The sequence below is a fragment of the Lissotriton helveticus genome, chromosome 2_1 (assembly GCF_964261635.1).
Source record: "Lissotriton helveticus chromosome 2_1, aLisHel1.1, whole genome shotgun sequence".
Lineage (NCBI taxonomy): Eukaryota > Metazoa > Chordata > Amphibia > Caudata > Salamandridae > Lissotriton > Lissotriton helveticus.
Genome location: NC_136059.1, coordinates 2,081,912,208 through 2,081,928,136, shown reverse-complemented (window position 1 = coordinate 2,081,928,136; position 15,929 = coordinate 2,081,912,208). Strand labels below are relative to the sequence as shown.

Genomic DNA, 15,929 nt, shown 5'->3' with positions numbered 1-15,929 from the left:
ACTTTCCTGGATCGTCCGTGTTCCACTTTACGTGCCTTTTCCGGACTGCCGTTGGATCTTCCTGCTGTCTGTCTCCTGTTCTTCGTAACCTGGTCCTCGCTGGATCGGACCGTTTCCACTTTGGACAAACAAGGACAGGGCTGATGTATATTGGCATCTGTGTGCGGTAGTCTTGCACTGGTTTGGACGGTCAACCTGTTCCGGTATGGTTCTGTGTGATTGACTGGTGCCCCTGGACTTTAACCCGATGTTCTTTGGCTTCCCGGGGACCTGGCTCCTCGACTCAGGCGGGTGGCTGGGTGCGTTTACTCCTGTCTCCCGGCCCTCCCCCGTGTATGTCTGTGTGTGTTTCCCATCCCTCGTTTCCTTCTCTTCCCTTCCCATTTTTGTCTTTGTTTCCGACTTAACTTTGCTCCGCTATATTTCGGGTTCTAATTAGGGCGACAGGCACGCTGCGGGGGGGTAGGCCGTAGCCTTCTGCAGGGGTGCAGGGTGGGCTTTAGGGGCGGGTTGGGGGGGTCTGTCCGTATTGGGGGGTCTTTTTCCTCCCTTATTTCCTCTTTTTCTGTTCTATGGCTCTTGTGTGTTCACTTTTTCCGGGACTCCGTCTCCTCCTGTATCCCCCTGGGGAGTTTCTGTGACTTTCGTATTCCGGTATGTATCTGATTGTAGCTCGCTGGGTAATTCGGTATCGATTTTTGCTATGTCGCTTGCCGGACTCTATTATCCTGCTTTCACTCCTGGGGGTGCGTGGTTTGGTGGGAGTCCCTTCTTTCGTTCCCTTTTTCCCTCTCCCCTTTTTCCTCCTTTATGGGGGTCCTTTTATTTTGTTGGGATGCGTATCGTATTGTCTTTTGTTATGTGGGCCTTTTTGATCATGTCTTCTCAATTTGGGTGGGGGCGGCGACGGGTAGGTGCGATTTGATTGATGCCATTGTCGTTTCTTTATATTCCGATTACGTTTATACTCTTTGATAGCTATGTTGGTATGGCCTCTTTTGTCATTCTGTGATCGTAAGATGGCGGCTTGCCGCGGCCCCTCCCTGGTTGTTTTTTGCACGGCCCATGATTCTTCTGTTTCCCCACCCCGCATTAGAAAATTAACCTTTTATTGTCCTGTTCTTGCTGATTGCTCGATGCTCTTATTGTTTCTCCTGTGCTCCTGGTGACATATCCTGTTGCAACTTTGTTTTTCATTTATTACGTTATCTACCATGTGGTGGCCAGCCCTCGTGGGTTGTAGGCCCGTATTTGTGAGCTTTCTTTGTACAATAAAGGTTTTCAAAAAAAAAAAAAGAAAAAAAAAAAAAAAAAAAAAGATAGGAACCCCTGGCAACAGGACTTTAGATGACACCTGAACAAAATTCTGATACTGAATCCTGGAACTTTGACGATCTACAAGGCGCTAGATGACTGAAGGATCTCCCTTGGAGTAAAGGAGTTACTCCCCTGCGTGGCAGACACCAAAGACGCATCTGACCCGTTTGCATCTCCGAACCTCCCGCCAGACTCCGAAGTATTTGCAACACAGGAGGTGGGTTTCCAGACTTCCCAGAGGCCGACCCAAGTCCCCAGCAAAGCTGAGACCCGTAGCCCTCGTGGGTACTATGGAACCGGAACCCCTGGACACCGTGCACATTTTCAAGTGCATTGGCTTCTCAACAATACTTGAGGCTGTGCATTGGATTACTTGTAGCCCAGACCCTGAGCAGCATTTCCACCGAAGATTGCCGGCCTACAGTCCACAAGTGTTTCGTGAGCCGGCCCTTTGTGCTTTCTCTCGAGGTACTTTTGCGATCCCTGGTCCGTCGACTGGTTGGTCTCTGAGAAGGCAACTTTAACTTTCCTTGGGCTTCCCTAGTTGCTCCAGACGTGCCCTGACTCTCCATCGCTTGGGGAGTCCCCTGGACCTTGCTGGTCCACACCTTAGCATCTTTTCTCTTTCTGCGTGGGTTGCTGTTGTCAAGGCTTCTTGTGTTCAATCCGAGCACCGACGCCGCAGCACTCGAAATCCTTCTTGGGACAGCTCGAATCCAGCTCCTGGTCGTCATCGACGCCTCCTGGTCCTAGTGGCTGCAGAGTCAAGCTTCACCTCTTCGCACCTGAATCACTCGACATTGGTGGGCATTTGTCTATCGTTCCCCTGGTCCCTGGCAAGTGGCCAAGGCTCTGTCCCCTCTGCTTTCAGGTTCTTCACATCTTCGATCCAGGCTTGGATCACACTGGACACTTTTCTTCTCCACGGCAGCAGCACTTTCCAGCAGATCACCATTGTAATCAACGACGATTCCCGACACCATTTGACACCTATGCACCCGGCTTCCCTGGGTGAGGTAACTCGAGTACTCCGGTGCTCCCGTGGGTGTTGGCCCTAGAGCCCCTTAAGTCTAAAGGGGTTTGCTTAAAGTCCTCTCCTAAGTGTCCTTTATCTTTAAAATTCCAACCACGACTTTCCCCATAGTAGCTAACGGCGCTAGCGGCTTGTGTTCTCACACTGCATTCGGCCCCTGTGGATCCCCTATGTCACTACCTTGGGTGGTTCCTTGGGGTCCCAACGTTTCTACATACTCTAGGCCTTGTGTCTAATCGAGTCGTGGTTCTTATACCACTTTCTTAATTTATGGTTTGGAAGTTCTATTGCATTTAAATTGTGTACCTTGCTCTGTAATCTCATAAAGAGATTACTAGAGAGTGTTTAGTAATAAATACATATATTTTATATATATATACCGTGTGTGGTTCTCCTTTCATTTAGAATTTTAAACGTACATTTGCTACCCTTTAAATAAATTGCGCCCTGGCCTCTGGGTTGTCCAGGGCCGACCTTAAGACTGACTTGTATGTATAAAATGGGATGGTTTAGGCCTGGCAAGAGGTTTATGTTGCCTGGTCGAAATGGCAGTGTAAACTGTGCATACAGGCTCTGGATTGGCAGGCCCGAGCCATGCTTAAAGGGCTACTTAAGTGGGAGGTACAATGAGTGCTACAGGCCCACTAGTAGCATTTCAATTACACACCCTGGGCACATGTAGTGCACTTCACTAGGGAATTATATAAGTAAACTAAATATGCCAATTGGGGATAAGCCTCATATCACCATGTTTAGGGGAGAGAGCACAAGCACCTTAGCAGTTGTAAAGTGCACCGAGTCCTAAAGCTAGCAAAAACGGGGTCTGAAAAAGTTGAAGAGGTAGGCAAACAGTTTGGGGGAAGACCACCCTAAGGCTGTCAGGTCTAACAGGTGGTGACCCCGAAAACAAGTAATTTGAATTGAATTTAAAGTATTTGAATAGGCCACTTACCACAAAGCAGCCAAAGCATTGTGGACGAGGTGCCTACCACAATCAGCATATCACTCCCTACCACTATCCTACTGCCACAACCCTGCCACCACCCTACTAACACCACACCACCTTGCCAACACCACCCTTCCATCACTACTCTACCTCCACCACTCTACAACCACCCAAAGCACCACCTCCTTAAATACCACTACCTTGACCCCTCCTACCAGAACTCCCACCATCACCACTCTTAACCACCACCATAATACCCAGCACGTTACCCAAACCGTAACCTTCATGACCTGACCCAGACCACCACCCTACCTACCACTACCACCTTCACTACAACCACCACCCTAACCACAACGCAAGCCACCACCTTAACCAGCATACAATCACCATACAACCAGAATACCATCACCATGATACTCACCACCACACAACCCTTTCCACTAAAACCTCACTACCCTAAGCACCACCGCACTACACTAACCACCAACTCTACCCTAAATCAGACTGCCCTAACCACCAACACCTTCACCACCCTTACCAATACCATTATTCTACTGAAACATAACCACCAACCCCCTCACCACCACCATCCTAGGCAAACTGCCACCCTCACAACCACCATTACCCAAGCCACCACCTTAACAACCATCACCCTAAACACCACAACCACCACCACCAAACCCAAGACCTTACCACCGCCACCTGAACACCACTATCCTAACACCACTCTACCCCATCGACTACGACCCTACCTTAACTACAACCCGCTACCCACCACCATCCTCCCTATCCTAACTCCCACCAGTATCCAATTAACCACCACCGCCTCCAATCCTAATCACCACCATCATTCTACCCACCACCAGCCTAAATAACTGCCACCACCCCAACCAAACCACTACCACTGCCACCACACTAACCAATACCATCACCCTACCCTATTTACCACCACCCCCACCCTACTTTAACCACCACCATCCTAACCACCACCATGATTCTAACCAGCATCATTAACCTCACCACCACTACCCTCAACACCATTCTAACCACCACCAACAACCTAAAACCACTAGTAGCCTAACTGCCACCAACATCCTCACCACCAACTTCACCACCCTAACCAGTACCACCACCCGGACCACAATTAGCCCCACCCACATTGCTGGGAGGAGGCGGACTTCTCGATCCCCTCTGCCTAGCAAAGCTTCCAGTGGTGGCACTCTCTGCAGCAGCACAGAGGACCTCCCCCGCCCCTCACTGAGACTCTGCATCAGGAGGCAGCCCTATGTTCCGCTATCGCTTGAATGGTGGCCCACCCATGAATTTGAAGCCCAACTGGAAAATCGTGGCCTAGGTGGCATGCCACCTGCAGAGGGACCGCTATTCCCCTGGGGGAAAATTTGCACACCACTGGGCGGGATGCACTGTAAGCCAGCAACGGAGGCCCACTTGACACTGGTGGATGGACCGGGCGACACAGGCTTGCCCCCCTGCTTTGGCGCCGACCATCAGCAGATTGTCTGGGTGCCCTTGGCGGACTGTGGGCCAGTGAGTGTACCGACATCTCAAGGGGAGCGAGCTGCGGCTGCCACAGCATCCCTGACACAACCCTTGGGGCCTGCAGCTCTGTCCCTGAGTGCAGCTCCGCAAGAGAACGCTATGATAACTTTCAGTGGGGGAGAGCCCGCATCTCTCTGCTCTCCTAAAAACTCTCCGAGGGGAAGTAAGCTTGATCGGACCTTACACCGAGGTGAGGGGGAACTTAGGGGGTGTAGCAGAGTCCTCCTGCCTGTACCCCACTACTTACGCGGTGGCGGCCCTATCTGTGGCATCACTGAGGATTCCTCTACCCCTTACAGAAATTCTGCATTAGTGGACAGCCGCAAGTTGAGCCATAACTGGACTGGCGCACGCAGCATGGCGGATTGAGGTCGGACTATGCTGCGCCAATAATGGGTTGAATCCATCATCGTTCTTTAGCTCACTTTGCCACCCCGGTTCAGACCCAGCTATATGCAAATCAGACATGACCCTGTACCTCATGGGAACAGTCCAGCCCAAACTGCGAAGCCAGGTCTTCCATGGACGAGAAACAAGCATTCTGGGACCGGTATCGGGGTAACACCCCTCATCAGCCAGGCTAGCTTGAATCCAGTGGCAAAGGACCCACGTCTGGGCATACCCTGCCGATTTAAGGCAAACAAAGCAAACACAAGTAGATGATGGACGGAGCGCTGAAACTTTTCAGACACTCACCCCCAGTCCCAGATCAGGGTTGAATCCATCATCGTTCTTTAGCTCACTTTGCCACCCCATGATTGGTTTGTGTCTAAATTGCATTTAACAAAAATGCTAATAAAAAGATGATAGAAAAATATCAATTTCTGCAAATAATTTCACATCATTTTCTACTCCTTATAATTACTGTTATTCGTTTTATGGACATACATTGTTTAAAGTGCTCACCAATAAACATTGTGACAGATTAAAAACACCAATTAGCATTATTGACTTTTAAGTACATTAATCATAAAAGTGCTCAGACATTCTGTAGATGGAATAAAAGGCAGTGTTTGTCGGCCGGGAAGAAACCAGGGCGAGTACACGGCTTTATTACAAGAAAAAAGCATGACAGGTAGGCTGTGGATATTTGTCTGTGGTCTGTGGTAATCGAGGGCAAGTCAAGTATTCCTCAAAGAAACCTGCTTTTAGTTTTTATGTGGTAGACGTCAACATTTCATTTAGTGGTCGGAGGTAAACTTGCGCATAAACCCCTGAGCACCAACACTATTTGCGCCTTATCTGCTAAGCTGCGAAAAGGCCATCTAAAAGGAAAAGAAAGCAGCGTGCCATAAACTAGTAACTGATGGCTCTCACTTATATTTGTGGAAATCATTTTAACATGTTACATTTGTTAGAGAAGCATGGCTCAGTGGTTAGAGGCGGCAGACCCGGAAGCTGAGATCAGCCGTGGACCAGGGTTCGATTCCCCACCTCGGCGGGTCTCGGGCTCAAAAATTCCACGGACTCGATAATTCTCGTTCCGGTGCCTACTCAACTCACGGGGTCACACTCTGCGACTCTGGGCAATAGCTTGCTTAATCTCCACTACGGCCCCTCGCGGCGGGATGCCTGGCTTTCACCTTGTGGACACCCTGCCGGGGTATCTCACAGGGGAATACCAGGACGGGTTCCCTAAGCAAGCGCCGAGATGCCTACGGGTACTCGCGCGCTATACAAGAGCGTAATCATTTCATTTCATTTCATATAATTTTAAAACATCCTCTGCTTATTTTACTTGTATTTGTCTTAAGACCACATTAGATCACGAACCATTTAAAACTATAAGGAAAATATCTGCTTTGAAAACACATATTTTAGAGTGAAATCTTTTCTTCTTTAACATAAATGTTTATCTGCTTGTACTGTTTACATAACTAATGGATATTTTAGCCAGAGCCTCAACAACGTCTGGGGTAGCAATATACTACAATTACAATTGTGTGAGGTGAACGACCCCTGTGCAGATCTCTGTTAATCTGAATTTTTGTTTTATTTCTTGGTATAAATAGGTGAGAATTCAGATAAAGGAAAAGGAGGGCTAGCCTAAGGCTGGTGCTTTTTGAGTCAATGACCTCTGGTTTGACCTACTGTAGATCAAACTTATCAGCTGAGACACACATTTGATATTACGCCATTCTAAGGCATTAGCTTTAGCGAAACACAGCCAGTGTTGCAGTTTATCTAGCATATCTTGTATGTCTTTCCTTCAACAGTTGTAGCTTTCTTTCTTATCCCGTAGATGAAAGGGTTCAAATGTGTCTCATCATCTCAAGGTTCTACAGGTTTTATAAAGCACCTAACTTTGTTTCTTCTCTGCTTTTAATTCCAGTCAGGCCTGTTTGGAGCACAAATTAGTTGAACTTGTTGATTCTTAGCTGGACACAAAGTAAGATCTGCAATTTTCTCAGATATCCTACTGCTCAATTGTCCGAGTGATCATTAAGCCTGGGCAGTGAACTCTGCTCCGTTCGGTGAGTTTTCCGTACTCCGCAGAGCTCATTGAGTTCTGGTAAATTGGCGAGCATAAGCGAGGAAAATTCAGCGCTAGACTACTTTCCAGCTAGATTTCTCGTCGCGGATGGTCGCTACTGCTCTCCTTTAGAACTTTTACTCGAGCTGCAGAAAGAAGCAGTGCCCTCTTGCGCTGCGCGAGATGCCATTCGCTCATTTTACAGAGCGGGACAAACACACAGCACAACAAATCTGTGCGAAAGCTGCGAGGTAACCTACTCCACTGCTGGCAAAACTCTGCGTAGCTTGGCAGAGTTATATGTCACTTCGTCAACGCATAGCGGAACTCCGGCCAGACTTAGTGATCATATTCTGGAAAGAGCAGGTCTTGTTTCTAAAATATGAACTGCAACCTTCAACATTTAAAATCACAAGTGTTGGCTAACCCAAGAGTTCAGGCCTAGGCAAAGTGGTGTAAGAGTTACATTTTAAAATCTTTTTATTGAAAGCATATGCTACTAAACTAAAAAGAACAGAAAAAAATATATACTGCCACATAAGTCGTCGCCATCTGCTTGCAATAAAAACAGTAAACTAAAAAGCATTAATCATCTCATATACTTTTTATAGAATAACAGGTGCTTTATAGCATGCAGATAAATGTATGTAGAAAATGTTTGGAAACCCTTATCGGTTTTGATGCACATCATAGTGAACAATCGTTATTATTGGTGCAAAAAGAGGTACAAATGCCTTGAATTACTGTAACCCAAAGACATACATGAAACATACAAGGATGATTAAAACATTTAAAAAGATATAGACTAGAAAGGAAAAAGCATTACCAAAGTAAATCATTGGCTGACTAGCATTGGCGCCGAAGTGCACTTCTTTTTAAGGCAATGTGGCCATGTGATCAGGGAAAATACTGCCACTCATAGTACAAGAAAGCCAACTGCTTTAAGTTGGCTAAATGATTGTCAGATGCTATTTGCTGTGGTGGGCAGAAGCAAAAAGTTAATGACAGTTAAACATACCAATGTATGGAGAGTGATGATCCAAAGACTCACTCTAAAAGTATATTTGAATGTAATATTTATTTCTGAATTTTTTGTCACCACACAAGACTGACAAGACCATGACAGCTTCCTCTAAACATGACCTAAAAATGGACTTTCTCCTTATTTGATCAATTAATAATTTAAGAATTCTTAAGACGGGATCATGGATTGTTTCCTCCATAGTTGGATCGGGCCACCATTGTCATGATCTCCCAGACGGCTCAACCCGCTGAACAGTGCTCCTTGTAAAGGCCTATCCCTCATAAACGCCGCAATTGAAATGTTTGCAATGGTTTTGATAACCTCTTTTTATTTTGCAATCTTTGCTCATGTTACAACAGTTCAATGTAAAAGTTCAGAGTTCTTTATTAAACCATGTGATTATGTTGCAACGGTTAAGGATGTGTTTGTTGATTCTCTCTTTCTTACCTTGTAGATTGCTTCCTTGCGTTCTGTGGATAATGAGATTCCAGTCGGATTTCCTCCATTTGGAATAGTGTAGAGGAACTTGGGACATTTGCTGTCAGGGGTTCTTGAATCCCCTGGTCTCCACCTGGAAAGTATGTCTTTCAGAGCTTGAGGAATAATGCCATGGTTGTCAGCTGGAACGTTAATGATGTTACATCCCAGAGGTCTGAGCTGTTGGAAAAGGTAATGGGATAACACTTAGTAAAGCATTGCGAAATTACCCTTTACATTTTTTGTAGTTGGTAAATTCCTATAAGCCATGTCGTTTTGTATGGCCGATGATGCTAACCCTATTTATACATAGTCTACTTTCTGGTGCAAAGGAGGGTAGAGTTTCTTACCTGTAATTACAGTTCTCTCATAGGGTATTTCCATGATAGTCATAAGCGTTGAATAGTCCCGCCTATCTGCGGCGACCCCAGAGGACTTAATCTAAGTAGAAGTTCCTAAGTGCTGAAGTTCACTTTTCGTCGGGAAGTCCTTGAAAAGTCACTTAAGAAAGTCATAATGCAGCCTAGGGGTAGGCTACATTCTCTGAGTTCTTCATCTTGGAATGGCAAAAGAAGAGATTGTAATTATATATGCTCTCAGTACATTACTGCTTTGTAACTGCAAAGAAAAAAGAACCTTCACAAACCCTTTTGCTATGAGAATCAGATGAAGAGGTACAGGACAGTCGATAGGCTGCCATAATAAGTGAAGGAAAAAGTAGGCTGTGCCTTTAAGAGCAGAGAGACCACCTGTATTCCATCATGCTCAGCCAGAGGCGGTTACCGCAGTTCTTTTTGACGGCTTTACTAAACTACTAATAACAGAGCATGCAATTATCTCTCCACTCCACTGGGGAGGAGAGAGGGTTGCCTATGACTAATATAGAAATACCCCTACTGGAGAACTATAATTACAGGTAAGAAACTATACCTTCTCTCGTAGGGGATTTCCATGTTTAGTCATAAGCGTTGAATAGAATAGAAAGCTCACCCCCCCCTGAGGCGATAGAGTAGACAGAAAACACCAGGAAAGAACCCCGCTAACTAAAAGGTTTCTGAGGGATGCCTGTCCTACTTGAGCATCTGCTCTAGCATCTGTGTCCATGCAGTAGTGTCTAGTGAACGTATGGCCTGACCTCCAAGTAGCTGCCTTGCAAATATTCGCTAAGGGAATATTCCTCATTAAAGCAGCAATAGCTGCCTTGACTCTGGTAGAGTGAACTTTGGGCCTACCAGAAAGCAATTTGTTGGCTAGCTGATAGCAGCTGCAAATGCAAGATATAATCCTCTTTGATATCAACTGTTTAGAGGTAGCTAAACCTGTGAGGACTGGGCCATATTTGATAAACAGCTGTTGCGAGCTACTAAGGGTCCTGTTCTCATCCAAATAGAATTGTAGTACCCTTTTAACATCCAGCGAGTTGAGCGCTCTCACCGCTGGAGACAAAGAGTTTGGAAAGTACGTGGGTAAAGCAATAGTCTGGTTTACGTGAAAGTCTATGCATGCATGCGTAGCACCACTTTGGAAGAGTGGAAGACTGTGTAAGGCTCATGGGTGCACAGGGCCTGGATTCTACTAGCTCTCCTTAGCTGACGTAATGGCCACCAGGAAAGCAGTCTTCCATGTGAGATGCTGTAATTAATTTTTGTGAATGGGTTCAAAGGGAGGTAGCATGAGTCGAGAAAGTACTACGTTCAACTCCCATGCCAGAGCATAGTGTCTAATGGGAGGAAAAACCTTCTTGAACCCCTCTAGGAAATCTTTAATAACTGGAATCCTAAAGAAAGAGATTGGGAAGGACTTTTCCTGTATGCCATGAGAGCAGGCAGGTGGACTCCGAATGAGGAGTATTGAAGGCCAGATTTGGCAATACAGGAGAATGACTTCCTCCTGGCAAGAGGTTGGATCGATCTGTTAAGAGGAACACCAAAAACAAAATCGTCTCCATTTAAAAGCATATGCTTCTCCGGTAACTGCGTGATTTGCTTCCTTTAAAATGTCCATACAGTCCTGAGGTAGGTCCTCTGAACTTCGTGAGAAGGCCCGGGCTGCGAGGCAACCTGAGATGTGGACGGATAGACCGGTGAAGAAGGTCCGGAAACCACAGTTATCTATGCCATTCTGTGGCAATCAGAATCATCTTGGCAGGCGTGGACAGTTTGTGCAGGACTGCCGGTATAAGTGGTATTGGAGGAAAAGCGTAAAGAAACTTGTTCAACCAGTCGCTCCATAGGGCATTCCCTAGTGACATTGGATGGTAAAATCTGGAGGCGAAGTTGCAGCATTTTTTGTTTTCCTCTGTGGCAAACAGATCTGTAGGAGGTGTGCCCCACAAGCTGAAGAATTCTCACACGACTTCTTTGTTCAGCACCTACTCATGGTTTTCATGAGTCAGTCATTCTCTCAGTGATGGAGGAGCTGCGGCGAGGAGTGGACCATAAGATCAGCCAGGCCCTGGTGCTCCTGGATTTGTCGGCCGCCTTCGACACGGTCGACCACGAGATCTTGGTCGGCTGCGTCGGAGAGGCCGGCATCCAGGGGTCGGCCCTGGAGTGGATTCGCTCTTTTTTGAGCAACCGCCACCAGGCTGTCCGCCTTTCCAACTTTTCAGGGGATGGGGTTAAGTTGACTTGCGGCATCCCTCAGGGCTCTTCCCTTTCTCCCCTTCTTTTTAATTTGTACCTGACCCCCCTTATTCGGTCCCTGCATGGCAGTAAGGTCACTGCATTTAACTACGCTGACGACATCTAGCTGGTTTTTGACATTGACCCCTCTGATCAATCTATTCATAACTTTCAGTCCATCCTGTGTCTCATTAGCAACTGGATGGGGGATAACCATTTAAAACTCAACCCCGACAAGACCGAGGTGGTCTTGATCGGGGGTGCTTCCAATCTTAGGAGTTCTAATTTTTGCCCTTCCTGCCTTGGTTCTCCTCCTTGCCCTGTTGACTCTGCCAAGAGCCTTGGAGTCATCATTTGCAAGGATCTTTCTAAGAAGCCTCACATCAGCGTGGTGGTCTCCTCTAGCTTTTTCCATCTCCGGAAAATCCGCAAGATTTCCCGTTTCCTTACTACGGAGGCCCATACCCTGGCTCTTTTGGCCTTAGTAGTATCTAGGATTGATTATGCCAACTCCCTTTATGTCGGTATCCCCGCGTACCAGCTAAATCGCCTACAGCTGGTACAGAATCAGGCTGCGCGGCTAATCTTTCATCAGCCTAGACACCATCATGTTCGCCCCCCTGCTCAAAGCCCTTCACTGGCTCCCGGTGGCCAAGCGCTGTGAATTCAAATTAGGCTGCATTACCTTTAAAGCACTGGCAGGTCAAGGTCCGGTGTTTATTTCTTCCCTTCTTCACTACTATTCCCCGTTGCGTAACCTTCGCTCCTCCCATCTAGTCTTGCTCACTACCCGCACCTTTAATCGTAAAAGACATGGTGGCCTTAGATTCTCGTTCCTTGCCCCTTCCTGTTGGAATGCACTTCCCCTGGAGCTGAGATTAACCACTTCTTATTCTCGCTTCAGGTCACTGCTGAAAACTCTACTGTTCCGTAAAGCCTATGAATAAATATCTTTTCTGTTACTACACTGCTGAAATGTCCGTTCTCCCTTTGCTCATAGCGCAATGAAACCGTTGGGTGTAAGTGCGCTCTATAAGAATTTTTAACATAACATAACAACATTGGGAACCCTGCTGAGCACGTCTGTGTGGATATTCTGTGCCCCTTGCAGATGTGCAGCTACCAATGTTAGATTCCTGGCGATGAGCCAGTGCCAGATCGATTGAGCTACTTGTGACAGCGCTCTGGACCATGTTCCCCCCTGCTTGTTCAGGTAGTACATTGTGGTGATATTGTCCATCTGAACAAGTAGGGTGTTGGTCGTTAATGACGGATGAAAAGCCTTGAGTGTCAAGTGTACTGCTCGGAGTTCCAGAAGGCTGATATGTCTGTTCTCTCGAGAACCATAGCTCTTATATCTGTAGGTGATACGGCTGGTGGCGAAAAGGCATTCCCCTCAGGAATTTTTTTCTGGGAACACCACCACTGCAGAGTTGCTACAACATGAGTTGAGAGGGTAATCTTGTCCTCCCAGTTCCCTGAGAACTGATTCCACTGGTCCTCGAAGCAATCTTGGAGAGGGCAAATGTGTAGGTGAGCATTGGAAGTCAGAAATATGCAGGAAGCCATCGATCCGAGGAGCGAGGAGACTATGCGTACTGATGAATGGGTTATACGCTGAAGATTGAGACTTTTTCAGAGAATGGATAACCGTCGTTCCTACAAAGGAAATACCCTTTCCTGTAGACTGTTGATAGTAACTTCTAAGCAATGCAGTACCTGAACCAGAGATAAAGTGGACTTTTGAACACTGACGTGCAGACCCAAGCGATGAAGCAGATCGCATGCCATAGGAAATGTTCCTGGACTTCTGTGAAGGTGAATGCCTTGATCAGCCAATCGTCAAGATGGGGATATAAAAAGATACTGCATTTCCGAAGGTGTGCTGGTAAAGTCACTGATATTGTTGTGATCTGCCAGCCTGCCATTGAGGAGTTTGAACCCCCTCTGAGGGGAAACGTGGTGGTAAGAGCGGAATAAGCGCATCTGTTCCTTTAATTTTTCTAATCCCACTACTTTTAAGGTATCCACTTCCGTCTTCATTTTCGCCATTTCTTCATCAGGGTGCGAGCGAAGAGGGTGGAACCGCAAAAAGGTAAATTTTGTAGGCGTAACTGGGCATCTGGCTTCAGAGAGGTCTATCGCAGCCATGCATGTCGACCCGTGGCAGTAACTGTGAGCGGTGATGACTTGATTTGAGACCATAGCTCCCTCCTGGACGATTTATAGAAAATCTTCCTGGTGCTCTTTTGGGAGATGATCCGCAAGGTGGAGAACGGAATCCGACAAGGCACAGCCATAACTACCTAGTAGGGCTGTGGCACTGGCCGCTTTCATGGCCATAGCAGCGGTGCTGCAAATCTTGTGTGCTGACAAATCCACCTTTTTGCTCTCCTTTTTGGGGGAGAAGTAGGAGATGGTGATGTGGCAAGGGATTTTCGTGCTGCTAAAATCACCACTGATTCGGGAGGAGGATCGGCACGCAAGAACAGCGGATCCTGTTCTAGTGGTCGGTATTTCTTTTGGAGCCTTGATGGTGCCGCTCTGCTGACTAGGGCGCGGTCGGTGGGGTGGAGCTGGAGGTTTGGGGTGTAGAAGGTGAGTCGTCTGTTGAGGTATGCTGGTCCGGTGTCGTGGAATGCCTTGTGTGCGTGGGTGAGGAGCTTGAAAGTAATCCTCTTGTTGATGGGCAGCCAGTGCAGGTCTTTCAGGTGGGGTGTGATGTGGCTGAGTTGGGGGATGTCGAGGATCATGCGGGCAGAGGCGTTCTGTATGAGTTGTAGTCGCTTCAGGAGTTTGGCTGGGGCTCCGGCGTTGAGGGCGTTTCCGTAGTCCAGCCTGCTGCTGACGAGGGCCTGGGTGACCGTTCTTCTATTATTGGTGGGGATCCACCTGTAGATCTTGCGGAGCATGCGGATAGTATTGAAGCAGGAGGATGAGATGCCGTTGACTTGCTTGGTCATGGAGAGTGTTGAGTCGAGGATGAACCCCAAGTGTGGGTATCGGTGCTTCTCCCAGGGTGGTCGGCCACCAGCAGTCATCTCAGGCTGAGGGGGTGGAGCCAAGGATGAGGAACTCAGTCTTGTCTGAGTCAGCTTCAGGCGGCTGTTTTTCATCCATTCGGCGACAGCTTTCATTCCTTCGTGAAGGTTGGTTTTGGCAGTGAGTGGGTCTTTGGTGAGGGTGAGGATGAGCTGTGTGTCGTCGGCGTAGGAGATTATGTTGAGGTCGTGTAGTCTGGCGACGTAGGCGAGCGGGCCATGTAGATGTTGAACAATGTCGGGTTGGGGGATGATCGTTGGGGGTACGCCGCAGATGATCTTGGAGGCCTCGGATCAGAAAGGGGGGAGGCGGATGCTCGGGTTCTGCCGAAGAGGAAGGAGGTGGTCCAGTCTAGTGCTTTGTCTCAGATTCCTGCGTCGTAGAGGCGAGTGCATAGGGTTTGGTGGCAGACCGTGTTGAAGAGCTCTTTGCTGTTGTGAGCGCTGTTGTCGAGGAGGTCTTTGAAGGCGGTCTTTTTGGCAGATCTGATGAGGTGATGGTGTAGGCGCATGGCGTTCTTGTGGGCTGTGTGTTCTCCGTTTCTGTTAGTGGCGCCATTTCTTCTCTAGTTTACGGCAGGTTTGTTCGGAGTACTGTGGAGAACCAGCTGGCACTCTTGCTGGAGCATCTATTGGAGGGTTTCTTGATAGGGGCGAGGGTGTTGGCGCAGTCGGCGATCCAACACCTGAGGTTACTGGCGGTGGCGGAGTCGGTGGGGTCTGTGGGTGGGCTTCAGGTGAGGGCGGTGTTTAGCTGCGCACTGGCTCAGACGAGACCTAATAAAAGAGGTGACAAGGGGCAACCCTGACTAGTTCCTCTGCGGATTGGGAATGCATCAGAAACAAAACCCCCATAGTGAACTAATGCAGTCGCTTCTTCATATAACAATCGTACTTTATTTATAAACTGATCCCCCAATCCAAATTGTTCTAGAATTTTAAATAGTTATGTCCATTCTACTCAATCAAATGACTTCTCGGCGTCAAGCGATAATGCTATGGCATCATCCTGAAGGATTTTGGCAGCATGAAGGGTATGGGCTAAGAAACGCAAAGTATTTCTAAAAGAACGCCCAGGTATAAATCCCACTTGGGTATGATGAATTAGGGAGGGAATAACTCTGCGGAGACGAGAGGCGAGAATGCTGGCCAGGATTTTTATGTCACAAGTGATATAGGACGATAACTGCTACAGAGCAGTGGGTCTTTCCTCGGTTTGGGCCGGACTGCGATAACTGCTTTATTAGAAAGACTTCCTAGAGATGATGTATGTTCAGCCTCTTGGAATGCAGCATGTAAACAATCTACTACGCTGTCACCTGACAAACAATAAAATTCTGCAGAGAATCAATCTTCTCCTGGGGCTTTATGATATGGAAATTTGGCCATAACTTGTGATACCTCCTCTTTACTAATATCTGTATTTAAAAGTGC

General features: G+C 47.4%; 1 protein-coding gene across 7 annotated transcripts in view; it reads right to left on the bottom strand.

Moving 5' to 3' along the window:
* LOC144819055 (kynurenine/alpha-aminoadipate aminotransferase, mitochondrial-like) overlaps window positions 1–15,929 on the bottom strand; it is a 442,105-nt gene that overhangs the window by 180,738 nt on the left and 245,438 nt on the right. For all 7 annotated transcript variants that reach the window (XM_078677063.1, XM_078677064.1, XM_078677069.1 and 4 more), the window contains one exon: window positions 8,801–9,010. In XM_078677063.1, the coding sequence (XP_078533189.1) occupies window positions 8,801–9,010 (210 nt within the window). The remainder of the gene's footprint in view (window positions 1–8,800; window positions 9,011–15,929) is intronic.